Raw genomic sequence first — 22,372 nt, 5'->3', positions numbered from 1 at the left:
GCGTTCGCCATAGACAGGAAAAGATGGTAATCACTTGGTGTCAGGTCCGGAGGTAGGTGCATTAGGAACTCCCATCCGAGCTCCCGGAGCTTCTTGCGCGCCGCAAATATGTGTGTGGCCTGGCGTTATCCTGATAGAACGCAATTCGACCTCTGTTGATTAAAGATGGCCTCTTCTGGATGAGTGCTGCCTTCAAGCGGTCCAGTTGTTGACAGTACAGGGCCAAATTAAGCGTTTGGCCATAGGGGAGCAGCTCGTAGTAGATGATTTCTTGCCAATCCCCCCAAATACACAGTAAAACCTTCCTGGCCGTCAATCCGGTCTTTGCCACCGTCTGGGCCGCTTCCCCGAGCTTTGACCACAACCGTTTGCGCTTGATGTTATCGTAAGTGACCCATTTTTCATCGCCAGTCACAATCCGCTTCAGAAACGAGTCGATTTTGTTGCAATTCAGCAGCGATTCGCAGATGGAAATTCGGTCCATCATGTTTTTTTTGCGTTAGTTCGCGTGGCACCCAAACATCGAGCTTCTTTTTGAATCCAAGGTTATGCAAATGGTTCCAACCGGTTTTCTGGCTTATCTTTAGTTCCTCAGCAATTAAATAAGTGCTCACGTGACGGTCTGTTCCCCCACTATTTCCATGATTTTATCGTAATTTTCGACGACAGGCCTCCCGACACGTGGTGCATCTTTAACATCGAAATTACCGGAACGGAACCTAGCAAACCACTTTTGTGCTACACGTTTGTTTACAGTATCGGGCCCATAAACTAAATTAATTTTTTCAGTCGCTTTGGCTGCTTTTTCGCCTTGATCGAAGAAAAATTGTAAAATATAGCGAATTTTCTCTTTGTTGGTGTCCATCTTTGACGAGCGCGAATAAACACGTTCAGCGCCGTATAGTATGACATGATGCGACACGTAACACTAGTACTATTGACAATAACGCCATCTCTTAGATAAAAACCGTACGAACTTTTTACTTGACCTAATATATGCATATGCAATTTATATATATCAAATATCAACCGGTCAGATTTTGTTTTTTAGTTGACTATTAATACTCACGTAATATGTTGCATAGAGGAATTAACTTTTCATCTTAGGCATCATCAGGGCGGAAATATTTATATTAGAGATGCGCAAGTTAGACCAAGGCTAGATATATTATATTTCATTTACATTTAACGCTAAAATACACTATGATTAAGTCCACCTACTCAACTCAACTGCGAAGTCGGAAATTGCTATATACCATACATGTTAGAAGAATGTTTGAACTGATTTAATTTACTTTTGGAATTTTATTAAAATAATTCAAAAATAATGTAAATTATTTTTTTGTAGTATCTTATGTAACCATACATGTGGTTTCCAAGAAGAGATGAAACGCATATAACATAACCCAATGTTGTGGCCAAGATTTTAGCTCTATTATAAAGATAAGGGTTTGCCATTATGCTTTAAAAATTATTTCGTGCAAGTAATCGACGCGGCTGGCTCGAATAAATTCCAGAAGAGTGGCCGATCACTTTTCGACCACTTTTTGCAGCAATTAGGGGGTATGTCAGTAATTACGAACCGAATATTCTCTTCCAAGGCGTCGGTCATAAACAAGCGATTTAAAATTTATTCCCTACAAAAAATAGTCAAGTGGTATTAAATCGCCTGATCTTGGAGGCCATGCTCATGGACGCGAGATAATGCGCTCACCACCATTGACTATAACATTATGGCCGGCCTCATTTTGAAGAAATATGGACCAATGATTCCCTACAGATCACACCAAACAGTAACTTTTTGAGGATGTAATGTGTCTCAACAATCGCTTGTGGATTATTATCGCTCCCAATGCGACAATTTGGTCATTAACATACCAATTCAACCAAACGGGAGCTTCGTCGATGAATAAGAGTTTCTTGTGAAAATCGGTATCGGTGCCCATCTCGTTTTGGACCCAATCACCGAACGTGCGCTTGATGGTCGGTCGACTTCAATTCTTGCACGAGTTGGCTTTTGTTAGTCCGCAAACCAAGATACCAAACTCTATTGAAAGCGATGCGTCTTGGTCGCTCATTCAACATTTTTAAATAACGGTGGCTATTGACTCTTACTGTTACACCGCTCTTTTCGAGGAAGTATGGCCCGACAATACACCACAAGTGACTGCGCACCACAGCGTGACTCGTTCTAGGTGAGGTTCCGTCCCAATTCCGCTTATTTCTGTATTGAACTCACTCCATATATGACAATTTTGCTTGTTTACAATTCCGTTTAGATCAGAATGAGCCTCATCAGACACAAACAACACACAATTTATCAAGTAATTGGCTTCTTCGGTCATTTCAATAATTTCTTGACAAAATTCCAGGCGAATAAGCAAGTCTAGAGGGTTTAACCTTTTTGTTATTTGAACTTTGTACGGAAACAGGTTTAAGTCATCATGAATTATTCACTTGTAGTCACCGTCTGCTAACTCTAAGTTGCGCCGATAAGTTGCAAGTCGAAACTCTTGTTGATCCATCTACTCGGGCGAGTGCCGCCAAAATCCCGTCTGAATTCCCTTTGGACGGATATGACGGACTGCAAAGCTTTGTACCGCTACACTATCCAAACCTTCTTTTCAGTATCCCAAGCATTAATTTTCCACTTAATTATTAACCTGCCAAATAAAAAAAAAGTAAGTCGTTTAAAAGGTATTACGGTTTGTTTTTGTAGCACTATTCGTGAGCCACCTTGTATGTAGCTAAACAAGCTATGATCAATAGCTTTACCTCGTTTAGTAATACCCTTAAAACCTTAAAAGCGATTCATAAATATTTAAGCGTTGTAGATTCAAATTAGAAGTAAAAGTAAAATATTGCCGGTGATTATTCTGGTGGTTCTTAACCCTTTGAGTGCCGGAGGCTCTTGTTGCACTGGCGAGAAGTGCCAGAGCCGATATATCGGCTCGCGCCTTATAGCGGTTATAAATGTTATAAATGATCTAATTTCATCAGAAGATAATTTAAAAAAAAATATTTTTTGTTTGAACTCTTTGTTGACGACGTTTCTACAAGAGATCTCGAATTCATTTCATTTACAAACTTTTATACCTTTGATTTTTTTATAATTTTCAAATGAATTCTAAAAAACTAATGTCATTGTCATCCACAATACGCAGCTTTTTTAATCATGTAAATATTGTTTCTCGTTTGGTTTTTACAAGCATTTTTCCGAACCCTTGTAAAACTGTGAAATTCGGCCGGTTTTTTTCCCATAGGCACCTCTATTTCGCCCGGCACTAAAAGGGTTAATAAATAATATATAATAATTTATGATATGCTTTTAATTATTACTTAGTGTCCATTTTATTTATGGCACGTGTTATTTTAATAAAATACCACATTAAAATATTTATAAACAAATTTAAATAAGCTATTAATTGTCTTTTGGTTATAAAATGTTCTTTAAAAATATGATAAATTTACGTAATATTCTTATTAGCCTTTTGACAGATTCAATGTTCCTAAAATATCTAGCAAAAAGTCAGTTTATTTCTCTCTAATTATTTTATCCTAGAAAGAGTTTTGAATCAACTTCCGAAGAGCGGGCGCAATAAAGAACCGTATTTATATTTTTCGAAGATGGAGGTCTTGTTCAACTATAATCCTCGCTATTAGTACTAATATAGCTTATATTCAATAAGGTTTTTGATAATTTTGTTTTTGATATTAAATCTATATGATCAAGAGATTCAGATATAATTTTGCAAAACTCGTACAGAAAAGATCAAACACTTTGAGTAGGAACGTTAGCTAAGAATTAAATTCGGTTTTGATCAGCTTTTAAGTGAACAATTACCATTTCGGTATACTCCTATGTATTTACTTAACTTATATAAAGCTGATAAGTTCTACAAATGAAACAAGTAAAAAATGGATACGTTAGAAAAAAACCCAAACGTTAAATACCTCGAAAGTTGTAAAACTTAAAAAAAGAGTTTTTAATTGAAATACATATTTGCAAAAATATTTAGGAAAATGTTGAGTCGGGAAGTATTGGCAATTGGACGAAGGTGTGTATGTATGTATGCTATGCACGTATTCTAGAAAATATCTAACATGAAGTACATATATGTAGCAAGCGTAAGTCAGTACGAGGGTGGTTCAATAACTCTTTATAAACTTGACTCAGCAATTTTTTAACTTCTTTTACCCGTCACAGGAAACGGTGACCATAATTTTTCTGGATGATAGGAGATTCTTTGTTTTTCGCAAGTTTAAGTCAACTGTTTCGACTGTTCCTTGATTATCTGATTCGTGGACGGTCACGAAACGATACAGAAAGTAATTCGAATTGCGCATAAACAGCGTCACACACTGCTTGTTAGTGATTTCACAGTTGGGCTTGTTGACTGGAGTAAGCAAATTCGGCACTCATCGCGTCTATAGCTTTCTTATGTTTAATATTTCTGGCAGTATAAGACCTATACGGTTTTTTGAGGTATCTATCTCTCTCGCCCTCGCTACCCTTTCTTTCGTTATCCTCCGTGGTATCTTCGTTCGGGGCACCTGTGTGTAGCTTATCAAAACCGATCTGCGACCACGCTGAAATACGTTAAATATATTTTGACAGTCGCCATCAAAGAAGCTGGGTCATTGTGGACAGCATCCAAGCGCTTTTTGATCTCACTACGCGGTTTCCTTTCTTAAAACACAAAATCGAATTACTCAAATAATTATTGGACCATCCTCGTATCAAACCTGTCAGAGGGTAGGTTCGAAACGTCTTTTTTAAAAATTTGCCTGTCAAATTCCTTAAAGTATTATTAAATTACATCATTTTGAAGGAATGATAATGCTTATTTGCAATATCTATTATCATCCCTAGAGTGTCTTGAAATATAACAAATCTTATTAAAATATTCTACATTTGTACGAGACATACCTACAAATATCACAAGATCAGTGCGCTTTGACATTTTGATCACCGTGATAATAACCATGTATCCGCCTCTCTTGGTTAATGTAGATAAAAAGAAACGGATTGTGAACCAAATTATTAGAATATATAAGTATGTATGACATGTTGTAGGACTATAAAATACAAAAGTACTGCGTTATATAGTTCGGTCATTGTACCCCACCTAGATTATGAATGAATTTGTCTTATAATGTTATTGAAATATTCGAAAGGTTTTTTGTTTTAATCAATTTTCGCCTGGAAAAATGAGATTAATTTCTGCAACATTTTCTGTTTGGGTGTAGAAACGCATGCTTGCATCAATGTAGTACTTCCCTTATAGCAAGTAAATATGTATACGAATATGTAATTCGAGTTTTATGTGAACCACTTGTTCGATTATCTCAGATTATGCGCTCGAACATCGAACACAAGATTTTAACAGTTGTTTATACCCTGCCAATAGGTATTGTTGTTGTTTAAATATATGCAATCTATGACAAACCTCTAAGTACCAGCACACTGACTGAAAAGCAACTAAGTATGTGTTAGACACGACAGCCACCACCCAAAATTGTTTATGCGTTGCATTATTGCGTTTGAACGAACGGGCTATGGGGCGGTGCAGTGTGACCCGTGGTGTATTTATATAAAAGCTACAAACTCGCCTCTACCTACCTAACAGGCTGACTCTTAGATGAAAAAACATATTAAAAACAAGTAAGGAAGTTCTAAGTTTGGGTGTAACGGAACATTTAATACTCTTGCAACTTCCACGATTCAAAGCCCGGGAAATTACTTCAGGTGTTTGCAAAATTTTATATTAAAGGAAGTATTCAACCCGATTTTGACACAAAAACATATTATTATCGAGAGTTTATATTTATTTTATTATATGAATTTCAATCATATATCTTACACATTGACCGATATTTTCGGTAAAAGGTCAACTATAGGAACTGGGGTCCACACATTAAGTACCTAGGGGCTTGAACAGCTTTGGTTAAATTTAGGCAATTTGTGATCACAAGGTGGTATACTTTAAACGCATTATTCACGGAATGTTTTACCCCGATACAATCATTGTTGCTTGATTTGAATAGTGGAAAGTGAAGGAATCAGATGGAATTTAAAGTGGTGTTATATGGGAAATAAGCGTGGTTGTAATACGATTTCTCCCATTTTCGCACTATAACATAGAAATATGAGAAGAATGTTATGTACCGAATTTGGTTGAAATCGGTTATGCAGATCCCAAGATATGGGTTTTCACCTAAAAGTGGGCGGTGTCACGCCCACTGACTAATTTTGAACGTGGTTCCTATAAAGTCGTCTTATACCATACCAGAGATAAAATTTAATGCCTCTGGCGTGTTTAGGGTTTGATTTATCGCGCTTTTAGTAGTTTTTAACAGTACCGTTATATGCGGAGTGGGCGGGGTTAGCACTTTTAAAAAAAAAATGTAAACTGCAGATGCCTCTCCTTAATGTGATCCTGTATACCATATAACAGTCCTGTATCTTAATGTGTACCTTAGTTATGGCGATTTATTTGTTTTTGATTAATGGCGTTTTGTGGGCGTGGCAGTATCCCATCTACTATAATAATCGTCATACGGTACCAAGAAACATGTGTACCAAATTTCATAAAGATATCTGAATTTTTAGTCAAGTTACAGCTTGCACAGACGGACGGACGGACAGTCACCCGGATTTCAACTCGTTTCTTCATTCTGATCATTTATATACACTCGATTAGTTTTAGGTGATACAAACAACTGTTAGGTGAACAAAACTATTCTACTCTGTAGCAACATGTTGAGAGAGTATAAAAATAATGGAAATGATTCCATTCCCAGCAATAGAACGGGAAGTGCGGTAAAGCTTCGACCAGTCGCGCAAACGACCAATTCCAGCAGCGTCGTGGCCGCCGATCGACGATTACATGCTTACACCATATTGTCAGGGGGCAACATTTGGTTAAAAGAATACTGCTGACTGCACTATCGTTCGCTTTAGTCGCGATACTTACTATTCATATGTGCTGTGTTGAAAAAACAATAGCAAATTCCCTGCCATATTGCCATGTCGGCCCGTTCACCTGCTGTCTGTCAGTCCGTAACTATTTGGCCACCATTCTCTTTGGTGGCTTGTACCCTGCGTGTTTGTTGTAGATATTTTCGTTTTTGTTGCCGTAGTTATGTTTAAATTCAGTCTTCTGGCAGTTGGCTTGTTTTTGTGAAATTGCTATGTTTGCCGCTTGCGGTTCGTTGGCGGTATAAAAGCGTTCGACTCGTTGATTTTCTTTTGAGTACGACGCTGTAACGCTGGGGACTGGTGCAAGTGCAAATTCGATTTTTTATTTAAATACCAATATCAGTTCGTATATTTGTAGTGCACCTTCATTGAGCAATTACAAAAACAATAACAACAAAATTAAATCAATATAATTAGAGATTTGCAAAAATTGCGTGAAACCTAAAATAAGTTAGAGCAAAATAAAAACCAAAACTGATTGGAAAATTAAATGTACGAAAGTACTCAGAAAGATTGAAGACATTTAGCGAATTTCAATAAATTAATGGTGTTTATAGTTCTTAGCCACATTGCTGAATATTTGGATTACTATCAACGAGGCCAAAATGAATAAGTTGGTAAGCAAGTGATGGAAGTAGTGTTATGCAATAAACTATATTATAAAATAGTTGCATGGAACTTAGAAGTGTAATGATGAAATCTTTCGAAAATATTTCAATATAAAATTTTACAAATAACAATTTTTGTTTGAAATGTAGAAATTAAATTAGAAATGTTTACATAGAATTTTAAAATTGATTTCCACATTTTATTCTAATTGTTAATTGTTGTGTCAAGTAAAGGAAAATATCTTAATATTCCGATAAAGAAGGAAAATGCTTAAGTTTTCGAAACGAGTACTCTAATAGACTATATCCATGTGTAAAAAGTATCTTAGAAGATCGTTTTCGTACTGAATGTTTCTGTCTAATACACTATCCAAGATCATTGCTTAGAAAATATGAGAAGAAGAAAACAAAGTTCTGCTCACAAACCCACTTATACAAATCCGTTTAATTTAATATATGAAAAATTTGATAAAACATTTTAGATTACTTGAAAATAATTAAAATTTCAGATGAACATTCTTTTATATTTTTTTTTACTTCTAATTTCCAGCATAACCCAAAAATTATGGTTTTATCAATATCATTCTTAAAGAATTCAAATTTGGGTAAATGATTATGGTTTTCATCCCAAAAAAAAATTAACTATCCCAAAAACTTGGATAATATTGCTGGATGTGAACTTAATAACCATAGATTCATATAAAATTAAAAAGTAAAAACGTCAAATTCCGCTGCACCGAAGCTATAATACCATTCGCAGGTGCATTTTATATAGCATTAAAGGCTATAAAAAAATCTCAGTTTGAATGACAGCTGAATGCTATAGTAGTCCGATCTCAATTATTTGTTTGGAGATTGTAGCATTGTCTTGTGCAATAATCGATAAAAAATTTCCTGAAGATACCTAGTCAAATAAAGTGTTTTCCATGCAGATACTTTAATTTGATCGATCTGTTTGTATGGCAGCTATATTCCACATGGGTCCGATATTGGGAGTTTCCATGAGCAGCAAATTGAGGAGAAAAGGACTTGTGCAAAATTTCAAAATGATATCTCGAAAACAGCGAGACTAATTCGTGTATATATAGACGGACAGACAGACGGACATGGCTAAATCGACTCAGCTTGACCGCTGATCATTCACAAACTCATTATGGGTATAAAAAAGCTTAGACACATTTTTAAAACTTAAGTACATAAATCGCATTACAAAAAACTAATACATACAATATTTTTTTTAAGTATACATAGTATGTACATTTCTTTACGTGTCTTATTACCACAGGTGGCAACGCGGAAATAATAACATGTCAAATCAAATAAATGTATGAAAATATGCATGGAATGCGTTTTATAATTACAAAATATACTTTACATAATATGTATGTATGTTTTATTTAAACTCAACAATAACTGCTTTGGAAACCAGTTCAGCCATTGGACCAGAAATTTCCATAGAGTCATATAATGTCTTTTAGTAAAAGATTGGGCACTATGTAGGCGGACAAGTGAACTTTTAATACTTATACAATAAAAGTACGAGACATGTAGTGCTTTATTACGTATAAATATATGGGTGTGTATGTATGTAATACATATATATAACTATATTTGCAAATACACTTATGATTCATAAATTATATGCGTATGTGTGTATGTACATATGTATTTATGGCTAACGTTAGGTATGTGTGTTCAACGAGCGTTTGGCATAACTGCTCTGAACAGAAGGCGGCCTTGAGAAATCGAAAACGCCTGTTGCATGCTAGTTAAGCCCCTTCAACTGCATACCGACATTCTTAAGTACTTGTTACGATTAACTGGTGCAAAGTTGGCTATAATGACTGGTGCGCCCATTGCAACTTACATATGAGTACCATATGTGTGAGCAGGTAAATGCAAGAATGTGTGAACTTGCATGAGTGTGGTCTACAAAAAAGTACTAAATTAGCAATCATTGCTGACTTCTGTGATATTACATTAAAGAGTAAAAAGTAAGTAGTATAATAAAATCGGTATCGGCGATTTGTTGTGTCGAACAGTGGTGTGAGCTTTGTTAGAGCGTTGAGCGTTCAAATTGAAATTTCCTGCAATTGAATGTGTTGAAATAAAACATACTCGTCTACGATCGATTGACTTTATAAAAAAGTGTACATAATGTAGTAAACCTTTGAATGTGATATATATGATATATGACCACATATACTTTCGAGAGAATATTAGAACAAAACATTTTAACCTGGTAGAAATTTTAAAAGATTTAATCTGTATTTCAGTCACGAATCCCAAATAGAAATGAACATTTATATAAGTGAGAACACAATGCAAAAATAAAAAGCAAACGATAACTTAGGCCGCACAGAGCTATTATAGCTTACATAGGTGCATTTCTTAGTGTATAAAATGGTATAAAAAGAAATTTATCTTGATTTTGATAGATCAGTTTGTATGGCTAAAGTAGTCCGATCTGAAAAATTTTATTAAAAATTGTAGCGTTGAAAAATAAATTCAAGAAGATATCTTGTCAAATGAAAAATTATTTTTTTCAAGGACTTGATTTTGATCGGCTGAGGGACTAGTTCCTGTATATACAGACGGACATGGCTAAATCGACTCAGCTGTTCATTTCTATATATACTTTACAGGGTCTCCGACGTTTCTCTCTCGGTGCTAAAAACTTCGTTGCAAACTTAAGGTAGTAAGTAGTCTGGTAACTTATGCCTATTTTCATGACATCTTTGGATAGTGGTTTTTTATAGGAAAATAAAAATGAATTATCTTGAATATTTAGAGTGTTTGTATTTACATATTGAAAATATAAAAAAAGATTTAATAGTTTATTACTATTATTATTGTCACTCGAAGTTGGAACCTCAAAAAAATGTACGTGGGTGGCCGGGGTGATTTTTGTTCTTGATGTTATCTGAAATGAAATATTCTTGATTATTCTCAATCTATAGACATGTCATTCTGGTTGTAACTACTGAAGTTAAATTTCAAGGGTAAATAACAAAATGGCGGACTTTGAAAAAAAGTCATTTTATTTTAGCAAAGAAAGGGTTGTAATATAAAAAGTTAGGGGTGGTTAGTAGCGACCCGGGCCGATAAGAAAAACAATGTTTTGAGAAAAACGCGTTTAAAGTTCAACAACAAGTTTTCATAAGTAAACTTATATCAAATACTAACAGAGTATTGTGAGTTTTAACTTAAATATACTTTAAAATAATAAATAATATATAATATATAAATATATATAATAGAATAACAGAGTCAACCCAGGTATAAGAAATGCGCGCAAACAATAGAAGGGCCCAAGCGGTTGCCGCTGCCGGTCGACCGTAAAGGTTCGACTCCGAGGCGCTCTGGGAAACTTATTATAACTCCCGAAATATTTCGATTTTTTGTCTGAAATTTTTACAGTATATTCTCAAGACATTGTACTTTGAAATTAAGCAAAAAAAAATGTTCGATTTTTTGAACCCAAGTTACCAGACTGCTACCTTAATATACCCTGTTCAGGGTATTAAGATAAAATAGTATTCCAAGTAAGACGCAATGAGTATTTTACGATTTATAGGACTGCTCTCCTTCAAAGAAAGTAAATGTTGGTTATAGCAGCTAAGTGACAATAACATATGTTAAATCATTACCAAACGTCCATGACATTTTTTAGATATCTTGATATGCTCAACAACTCCTTCGTTGGGATTCGATTGATCCACAAAAAGGTCTCTTCGATTTTCCGTCAGACTTTCTTACAGAGTTTGCTTATAACATTAACGTGGTGATGATAATCATAATGATTCATTCTGAAAGTATTCATATTTTTCACGGCTTTAGAACCCACGCAAATCTTCTATAGAACCATTGGCTTTTCTTAAGCGTTCTATATGGGTCATTAGAACTGGTAGCTAGTTCGGAAGAAACAACAATTTCACTAAATGTAATTTGTAATATGACGTTGTTATAACCTCTGGCTGAGCCTTGCTTTAGTTCTTGCTATATAGTTTATTGGGTCAAATCACAAAAGACGAAAGGCGGTGTAAGCTATATAAGCCGTCATCGATTCGCCATTCTCTTGCGCGATATCTTTGGGTATCCTCTTGTAACAGCAATAACACCGTTAGCAAGTTAACATCGCAAAATGAGACAGTCAAAGCCTCATTAGAGGGTATGACTTGATAATCCAGTAGCTTTTCTAGCGTGATAATACAAATGCTTCTAGAGACATAGTTCTTAAAATGCTATTGAGCGGGGATAGAAAAATCATTCACCAATGATTAAAAAATGCGACACAATTACTTATGCGTCAGAGGAACTTTAAACTCAAGCTGAACAGCTGATATAATATGCTCGATTCGCTATTCTCTAGTACTTGGCGTATCGAAGACAGCTATTTTTACTTCCAACATGTCCTTTATAGAGGAGACCAAAATCTATTAAAGAGTCATTATGAGTGGGAAATCCGAAATTCGAAAAGTACTAAGTGATTGAACACAATATGTAATTAAGGAAACGAATTCGAGAACAAAGCCTAATTTTTGTGATCGTTATGATCCGTAATGTAGATCATGTTGAATTTGATTTATTTAGCTATTTCCTTTGAAGGATAATGTTGTTGATTATAAAACCACTTTTGCCACACAGGGAAAATAATCAGCTATAAAGTAAAAGAAGACGTTAATTATAATAATTCAGTAACTGCACTGTCATAGTCGGTGGGAGAGAATACTTAGTCCTGCCATAAGTTCTGTAGTTCAGGGCGTTATGAAAATTAAACTATAATACATTGTTTTGATACATTTATTTGATAATGTATATATTAAATTAGTAATGTGCAATATTTTTATTCAAAGTGATCACCTTTTGTTTTTACCCAAGCCCTCAAACGATTCGGCCATTGATCGATAACAGTATACACAGTTTCTATTGCCATTCTCGGCAATGATCCTGTTTTAGACTCTCCAAATTTCTGTGGTCTGTTCGACAGGCCCTGTTCACCAACTCTGACCACAAACTGTTGTCTAATGTCAAGCCATTGCTGCAAAATCTACCTGCCTTGTGTGCTGGAGCAGAATTATTAGCAGTATTAACTGCTTTGGCATGCCTTCTAAGATATCCTGCTGGTACACTTCTGACTCAGTTTTAACCTCTTTTTTTTACAGAAATGAAGAGGTGTAAAGTCTTCCTAGCTGACTCCCCACCAAACCATTACAGCGCTGGGTAGTGAGCACGTTGAACCCTTGAAATATAATTTTTTGAGTAGGTTTTATCTGTAAAAAAGATACATTTTTGGCTTGTTGACCGCATGTCACTGAGGAAGCCTCTAGCATCTGTTGAATCTAATTTGCTCCAAGCGCACTGTCGGAAGATGACCAGTTGACCGACTGTAGACTTTCTTGTGGCGATCATCCCAAATAAGTCTTGAATTTGATCTGAACAATGTATCCATTTCATTTGACATGACTTTTTTTTCCTTAGGGTATTAGATGCATTCGCGAACAATTTTTATGGCTGTCCACTTATTTTTCTGTCATCAACTGCTGAGGTTTGAAAAAAACGAACAATAGTGGGGTAAACAAACATTCTCGAATAAAAAGTTTTTTTAGAAGCTCATAAATTTCACTTGCGCTTATGTAAAGTAATCACCGCAATACGCTTTTATTTAGCACCCCACTTCACTACATATTAATTAACGAAAGCAAACACTGACCTGATTGACATAAAAGGTGTACCAAAATTAAAGGAAGATTGAAAATATATAGAAAACACAGTTTTTCGATTGTAATTTTTTATTGAATCATTAAGTACATAAAATATGGTTATTTACGGAATAACACATCGGACATCGTTTGCCGAAATTTTCCATGACCATTCTGCATAAATGTGGCTAAATTTGATTGATAAAACGTTGAATCACCTCCTTTAAAGCATGTGTAGTTGTGGGCTTGTTGCAATGACCTGTGATTTTAAATAACCCCATAAAAAGAAATCTAATGAAGTAAAATGAATCTCTTCCATGATGACGAAGTTTAAACATTATTTTGACCATATTGTGTATGAAATTTTTGAACTGCGGCCGCCAAGCTTTCATTATTTTTGAAATATCGTTCAATAATGAGATCCCTTTTCTATCGTACAACGATCCATTCTTACTAAGCCTTACCTATCAGCTGTCTTTTTTTATGGCTGTTAACACTTTACCACATAAATAGCGGCAAATTAAAGTCTTGCGTTAATTTTGGGACACCCTCAATGAGTAGGCATTGTATACAAATTATAATAAAAAATAATAGCACTTTCTTCTGCGAATTTGTCCTCCCGTTATAAGCTTTGTAACAGAATTTATGACAAGACTAAGTATATAATGGGCATGGCTGAACAACCCGTAGATAAGTCAGTTCAAATAAGTTCAGAAGGTCTTTAATTATCAATCACTTGTTAGAAACTATGTCATAATTCAATGCTTCAATAATACATTACTCACTATTTAGATAAAAATACTTTAGAGTGATATTTGCAAAAACGCCACTGTTATTACGTCTCGGCTAATAAAGTGGTTTTATTTCAAGGACAGCCACATTACCTAGCAGGTGTGTTACTAGTATGGGTGAATGTAAGCAAAAGTAACATTAGCATTCACAAACAAATCCGTTTGTTGCTCTTTGTTCATGAAATTTTTTTTTGCATCGCAATTATTTATGAATAATATTAACTTAATATTAACCATTCTTCTGCAGCTCATATTCAGTTGTTTTATTTTGGGCACAAAAATTCAACAATCATACCAGCAACAAGACTACACCACACCAGTGCCGATATTGAAACAGATCGATCGTCACAACGACGATGGTTCATATACCTATGGCTACGAAGCAGCGGATAGGAGTTTTAAAATCGAAACGAAGTACCCGAGCGGCGAGGTATTTGGAAAATATGGCTACTTAGATGATCAGGGCAAGTTGCGTGAGATCGAGTATGGCGCTAGTAAGCGTGGTTTCGAACCTGCTGGTGCGTATTTTACTATTCGTTATAAATAATAATAATTTGTTATGACCACTGTATTTTCACAAAACTATTACAGGCAGCGACATTAATGTGCCACCGCCAACGCTAACGAACAACAATCCCTATCCGTTAGGTCCGAACGAAATCGACGATGGTCAGTACCGTGAAGATCCCGCTGTCTACTATAAGGATCAAAAGTTCAACCGTCCTGCGGTGGCTCCAAGCAGATTCAGTTTGGATAATTTTCATCAACCACAACGACCGCAATACAATACACCTCCGCCACAGTACTATAACCCAGCACCACCACCGCAACCACGCTACCAGCAATTTGGGTTTCAGCATCAACCACCTCAATTCCGACAACCACCACCTCCACCAACGCCTCCACAACCACGTTATCAGTCACAGTATCAACCACAGTATCAACAGCGCTCATATCAGCCTCAACCGCAGTCGCAGTACCCTTATGGCAGTTTGCCTCAACACCACCATCCGGCACTAAAGAATCTCGATATCTGGAGCGGTTCGTATAGCATTGATTACACGGGTAGACGCAAGTAGAAGGTTGGCATGCGTACTGGAATGTGGGAGGTTTGCCCTTGCTGAAAAGTCATGGTAACGCTTGTGGTTTTTGTTGTATATGCCGTGTCGTGTGAATTGGAACGAGCTGTGGCGTGAGCGTGGAATTCGTCATCATTAAGACTTGTACTGATTTCGTGAAACAACTCAATCAGTTACTAAAAATTTTTACATATTAATATTATATGTTTGTAGTACTTTAATAACGCCTATTAGTTAGTGAAGGCGAACAAGTCGAAATATATGTACATATATTTATCTATCTGTTTATACTTTATAATAATTGATTTAAGTTTAAAACATAACATAGAAGAGCGTTGGAATTTGAAAATCAATATACAAATTTCGAAATTAATGGTTTTTGCTTATTTCTTTGTTGGAATGAGTTTCTATTCAAATAATTTTAATCACTTACGCTTTCAAGTTCAAGATAAATACAATATATACTATTTTCGGAGGTGGGTAACTCAATGTATATACAAGTATGTATGGTAACATATTATTAACAAATATTTATGTGACTTCTGTGATCCCCTGTGTCAAATTTGCTTAGAAATTTTTTGGGTTATTGATGGATGGATAGAGTTAGTGTTTACGATGGGTCTACAAACCATTAAAAAGGAACCGGAAGGGATAAAAAGTCTGTCACGAGCAGAAAATGAGCATTTGGTCGACGGAAAAGTGCATGTTCTGGCAATGCCCAGCAATTGCAAGAAGAAGGAGTGAACGACATATCTGCAAAGGGAGCATGTCATTTTCATTAGCCCAAACATGTAGTTGGGTTTCCTTAATATGTCTGTCAATATCAATGTCCAAACAACAAACAGACCGTAGTGTTTGCTGTTGCAAGAAATCGTTGGTTGCTTAAAAAAGAAACCGTTGGAGCAGGAGTGGCCGCACTTAAGCCATATTTAGGCGCATTGTGCTTCTAAGTTATAACCAATTTAGTTCAGCAGCAAAGTGGATTTGACAAAATGTCTGATCTTATTCGAAAGTACCTTTGTGGTTGTGCTAGTTTTCTAAGGCCTTAGGTGTTCCTTTAGAGTCCATTTCTTTCTGTTCCTATATTATTGGGTACCCTGATGATCTACACCAAATTTTCCACTGAAAGTCAAATTATTGCCTCCTTACAAAATCTTACACAGTGAGACTTTGTGTTGGCGCTGTGGATAGCCGTTAGATGAACACTACTTTACTGACAACTATTCACATTTAAACTATTTCCTCAAGGTTGGCGAATTGCGGTTGATATATAATATATAAATAGAAATAAATGTGTAACAGTATGCAAAATTCAAAAATAAACAATTTGACCAAATTTTACCAAAAGCAAAAACTAAACCTTATAAAACACCAAGATATGTACACCTGTACAACATGTAGCAAGAACATAAAAATCCACTTTCAATTGTGAAATCCAAATTCAGAAAATATTGGGTGGTGGGGTATAAAAAGAAAATATGCGAAAAAGGGTTGTACACAAAACCGACTCTCGATTTGTAGATTAGATAGTTGAATGAAAAATGCACACACCCAACTATGTACATACATTTGCAAAACAACATGGTATTGTTAGCGCACATTTGGTGTTTACACTCAACTTGACTCGGAGCATTATTTGGTAAAGAAGCGATTTGAACAAAAAAACAAATTGGCCAACAAGCGCAGGAGAAAACAGGAGAGGGGAAAGCATGAGTTGGCCAAATCGATTGACCAAATAAATAAATAAGCAACCAACCACCACCGGACCGATGAATAAACCAACTGAGCAAATGCGCAATCGACCATCCAACACCCAAATAAATAAGATCTGTGTACATACTTATATAGACATGAATATGCATTCAATATTCTGGCTATTTTCTTTTTTGCATTTGCAAGGTATTTGTCGTAGCACGTACGACAAGGTGATTTGCTGATTGTATTTTGAAAGGTGGTTTTCGTGACACTCTCCCGCGTTACATAAGTGTGCAATTTGGTCAGAAAAAAAAGAATTAAAATGCTTACCAGAGCAATATTTGCATTGTCACCTATGTATATATAACAGATAATATGTATGTATGGCCGACTAGCCGCTATCCACAAACCTGTAAGTTCGCCCGTCTTGCCAGTCACCGATCCAGTTCAACGGCTTGTTGTTATTTATCAAGCTATTCGAGTGCCTTTTTAGTGCAATTTGCCATAGTTAAAAATAATCGAAATGCATAAAGTATTAAAAAATTAAGAAACCAGGAATGAATGTATGTACACATGTTTGTCACTACCCATCAGTGATTCGTTGAAGTTAAAAATTAGTTGAGAATAAGCTCTTTAGGAGTACCGCCTACTAAATGAAGCATATGTGAAGTTGGGTTTGTTGTCTGGAGCTTACTGTATTAGGTAACCCGCGCATATTGATTCGGCGTTATGATGTTACGCCATCGTGGACTTTTGTCACTTTATCCGTGGGGCACTATTTAAAATACGACATGCGAACTCCTTTGATTGTCGCAATTGAGGAAGAATTGTCAATGTCTGTACCTTCATATGTATATATTGTACAATATAGCTATGTATATAGAATATAGCGTTATGCTATCAATTCCCTTCCAAAAAAAAAAAAATGTATATCCTGAACAGGGCATGTCCTTTCCCCTCCAAGAAGCTGCGCATTTGCCTGAATCGCCGATATCGGACCACTATAGCTATAGCTGTCATACAAACTGAACGATCAAAATCAAGTTCTTGTATGAAAAAGGATTTTGTATTTGGATAGGGTATTATAGTTTCGGTGCAACCGAAATTAACGAGTTTTCTTGTTTTTTTTTTCAAAAATTCAAGAAAACACCGATTCCACAAGCGGTTAAAACATAACTACTAAATAGATTCTGTTGAAATTGACAGTAGTCGTATACAAAGAACTGCATGATAGTACATTTCTCGCTAATGGTAAGGCTAAGTACTGTACGGATAGGCTTCGTATTGCGTCCGAGGTATATTTTAGAGAATAACGAGAATTTTAAAATTTCAAATTTTTAATAAATAATTATGTTTATATACATACCCTTGAAGTACGATACAATTTTCTTCTGTACATATTCATTGCTTACTTTGTTTGTAGCACCCGTAAGGTTAGACGAGTTTGTATGATCTTAGTGATTTTCTTTTGTTAAAAGATCACATTTCGTTGCTTGTTCATGAATTATTGGCTAAAAAACTGTAACGATACCCCAGACTCCATATTCGTCTGACGTGGCTCCATGCGGCATTTTTGGATTTCCAAAAATAAAGAGAACAGTAAAGGGCCGTCGTTTTACAAACACGCATCGCTGAATGAGCTAAAGCCTATCCCAAAAATCGAGATTGAGAAGTGTTTCGACGATTAAAAGAAGAAGCGCTGGCATAAGTGCATCACATCGAATGGGCACTATTTTGACGGCGACAACATAAATGTACACGAATGAATAAAAAGTTTTTTCAAAAAACGAAAATTCCTGTCCGCTTCGTACTAGTCCGGAAGTACTCAAGAGGTATACAGTTTCGATTGAAGAACAATATAATAATAAAGAAAGATTTCGAGCTTTTGAATGTAACTCACATTACTAGTAATGATGTTTCGTGCACTAGAGTCGAAATACTTTTGAGCAACTGTGATTGCACGCAGAGCATACTCCACAATATTATATGTGTATATCCATAAATATTTCCTTTTTACGTCTTAAATTATTCAGTTTAAAATTTCTTGAGACAGCAAAGTAAACAACCTAGATAACCGTACATACATATGTATGTACCGCGCCCCTGTGTACTGGCGTAATTATAATCTATACAAAACAAAAGTTGTTGTAATTTGGTTCACTGAGTTTTTATATTGCAACTTGAATGCTTCGAGCGGAACGATAGCGTAATGCAATTTTTTCAATAAACCAATTTGATATTGTTGTACCGATACCATAAAGTACCGCATACTAATGAATCAAAATTATTACATTTAGTACGAAATATGCTAGTTTAGTTAATAATTTATTTCTGTATTATTGGAAGGTCGTTGTTAGAGACATCCCGTTGAGGCATGTGAAGGTGGGGCATTCCATTGATTTACCATTTATTATTTTACCAAAGGCACAGTCTATTGTTTAATACATTTTCTAAACGCAGTAAAACTTTAATTAATTCTTGACCAGAGAAATATATTGTATATATGTCTAATGAAACATTTGTAGCAATTTAAGCTACTTAAATTAGACTAATGTGTAGAGTCAGTTAGTATCTTAGTTTATTATGCAGTTGATTCGGTTGCCTATGGTAGGCTACATATGATCTAGTACACGGCAAAAATTTAGCACCTAATAGAAAAATAACTTAATAATGCGTATATAAAATTATTATTAGTTTGAAAAATTGAAAACTTCAACCATTTTTTTTACTGCAAAAAATGTTTGCATTTGAGTCTAAACTTATCCACTTAATCAGAATTTCCTATTCATATTTTTCAATTATTTTTATTATTTTAAGAAATATGTTGATTTAACATAATAAAATATTCCATAAAGTTCAATTTTATTTGTAAATTTGCTAAAGTAATGAACTAATCAAGTGAGAATAATTTGACATGTGTTATTGGAAGAAACCGAATGGATTACAATCAAATTTGGTATCTTATTAACTTATGTACTGGTATGTTACGAGTATAAGTCGTAGACTAAGTTTCATTAACTCATTAACTCAATTAACTCAAATGAGATATATGTGATATAAACTCAAAAGGATTGGAAATCGCAATTTAATTTTGGACTAATGAAAACTATAATACGAGTATGTAGTACATCAGATCATCTGATGAAATTAGTATATTTCTTTTAAACAGATTGGCTTAAGAATATCTTTGCCAATTAGGGTCGATGCTTCAATTAAAGTACTAAACGAGCAACTGCCTTATTTAATTTGTTAATGATGAGCAAAATCGAATTTATAACATATTTCATCTAATAACGAATGTTAAGATCATTTGCAAAAGTCTTTATAATGAATGTTTGCATACTTATCGACGCTATAAATTCTTATAAACTTTAAGGCATATACTGCACGGCTGCGAGCGAACTTCCTTTCTTGTTTGTTTATTTACTCAACTATATGAATTTACAGAATATATCGAATCACTGAACTATGAATGCTGTACATTTTTTATGCAATCGTTACTAGTGTGTTACATTCCAACAATATGTATTTTTCAGAAGGCAAACTAGGTACATGTGCTCTACAATATCAACAGGAACACGCATGCAACAGTAAATTACGTCTGAAAAATTACGTCAATGACCTCGCCAACATTTTACCACCCAAGTAGCCAGCTGCGTTGCCCGCCAACACCAAGTGCAAGTTCAGGAAATGTGTAAATGAAACGAGAAATCATGTAACAAATGCTATTCATGCGTCACTGCAACGCCACGCTTATGCACAATAACTGCCATAGATGCAACGACTGCACTTATGGTACATGAGCTAAGACGCAGCTCAACACATGCTTACAAACGTTGATAAGCTGGAATGAAGAGAACTAATTCACGCTATGCCGAACAAGCCGCAAACCAATACTAAACCAAGTCAAACGAAAAGGTAACAGTGTGCGTTTTATGCAGAGCTAGAAATCTGCACTGGCGTAATTAGTGCTTGAATGCGCATGAATTTATGTCTGTGGGTGTCCACCTCCAGCTGTGTGCCTTGAGCTGTAAATCTGCACAGTTGTAATATGTACAAAGATACTTAGAAACATTCGCAGATGTAAGTTTACATGAGTAAGTCTGTGCAAAACCCGCTTTATGCGTTGGTTTCTCAAACGTCCTTGTCGACTGTAACTAATATGTTTGCGCACCAACATTACCGGTGATTGCATTGCTAAAGCGGGAGGGGTCATTGTGCACACTCAGGAAAATGTTGTAGGTCGAAATAGGTCTTTCTTTTACTTAGTAGTGCAGTTGGCCTATTAGTGAAATGAATTCAAGGTGACAGAGTGCAATGAAAGCGCAGTGACTGGGCTATGCCGTTTTAAAACGGATGCAAGGCCATTTAACATAGCCAACAATTGCTCTGTTCTCTTCCAAGCAAAAAGGTATAGGCAGCTATTTAAGACTATAGAAGTAAACAAGTAAGGAAGTTCTAAGTTCGGGTGTAATAAAACATTTTATACTCTCGCAACTTGCAAGGGAAATTACGTCAGGTGTTGGCAAAAGTTTATATTAAAGGAAGTATTGATCCGATTTAACCCATTTATGACACAAAAATAGGCTATTATTGAGAGTTTCATTTATTTTATTCTATTATATGAATTTCAATTATATATCTTACACATTGACCGATATTTTCGATAAACAGCCAACTCTAACTAATGGGTTCCACATATTCAGTACCTAGGGGCTTGAATAGTTTTAGTTCGATTTAGACAATTTTTGGTCACAAGTTTGTCTTCAGTGAATTTTGTTATTAGAATTTAGCGGTTTAGGAGATATGCATATTAAACTTATTAGAGGGCGAGACCGCGCCCACTTAAATAAAATTTAAACTGCAGATGCCCCTCCCTAATGTTATGGCAATTTGTTTGTTTTTGATTAATGGCGTTTTGTGGGCGTGCCAGTGGTCCGATTACGCTCATATGTTATACCAACTGTCTTACGGTATCAAGAAACATGTGTACCCAGTTTCGTAACAAGATATCTCAATTTTTACTCAAGTTACAGCTTGCACAGACGGACGGACGGACAGACAGTCACCCGGATTTCACTCGTCTCTTCATCCTGATCATATATATAATATTATATTATAAATATAACACTATATCTAACTCGATTAGTTTTAGGTGATACAAACAACCGTTAGGTGAACAAAACTATTGTACTCTGTAGAAATATGAATTACCTATTGAAGTGAGTTGGCAGCTTTTATCATTACTAACTGGAGGAATAGCAGATATCCTTTCGTTAATATTAAATATTCGCAGAAGATTGAAAAGTCAAAGTCAGTCGACATTTGGTAATTTCTTAAGATATCATCTAATTTAGATAGTATGGAGGGTTAATTATATACTAAGGTGTTTCGGTGCTATTATTATAAAGGCGGAAAACTACTTAGAACCGCATCCAATAGAAACGGGTGTATTTCTGTGTTTTTATTAATACTAAAGGTTTCTATTATGCATTCAAATAAGCTGATGGAATTT

The 22,372-nt window shown here is 35.3% G+C and overlaps 1 protein-coding gene across 1 annotated transcript; it reads left to right on the top strand.

The window, feature by feature from the left end:
• The first annotated feature begins 7,244 nt into the window (after positions 1-7,244).
• Positions 7,245-15,535, top strand: Cpr97Eb (Cuticular protein 97Eb). The gene is made up of 3 exons (XM_014242524.3): positions 7,245-7,599; positions 14,331-14,601; positions 14,675-15,535. The coding sequence occupies exons 1-3, from the start codon at positions 7,588-7,590 to the stop codon at positions 15,160-15,162; spliced, it is 771 nt and encodes a 256-aa protein (XP_014097999.1). The 5' UTR covers positions 7,245-7,587; the 3' UTR covers positions 15,163-15,535.
• Positions 15,536-22,372: the final 6,837 nt, after the last annotated feature.

This window comes from Bactrocera oleae, chromosome 2 (genome assembly GCF_042242935.1).
Source record: "Bactrocera oleae isolate idBacOlea1 chromosome 2, idBacOlea1, whole genome shotgun sequence".
Classification (NCBI taxonomy): Eukaryota; Metazoa; Arthropoda; class Insecta; order Diptera; family Tephritidae; genus Bactrocera; species Bactrocera oleae.
This window is presented reverse-complemented; position numbering and strand designations above follow the sequence as displayed.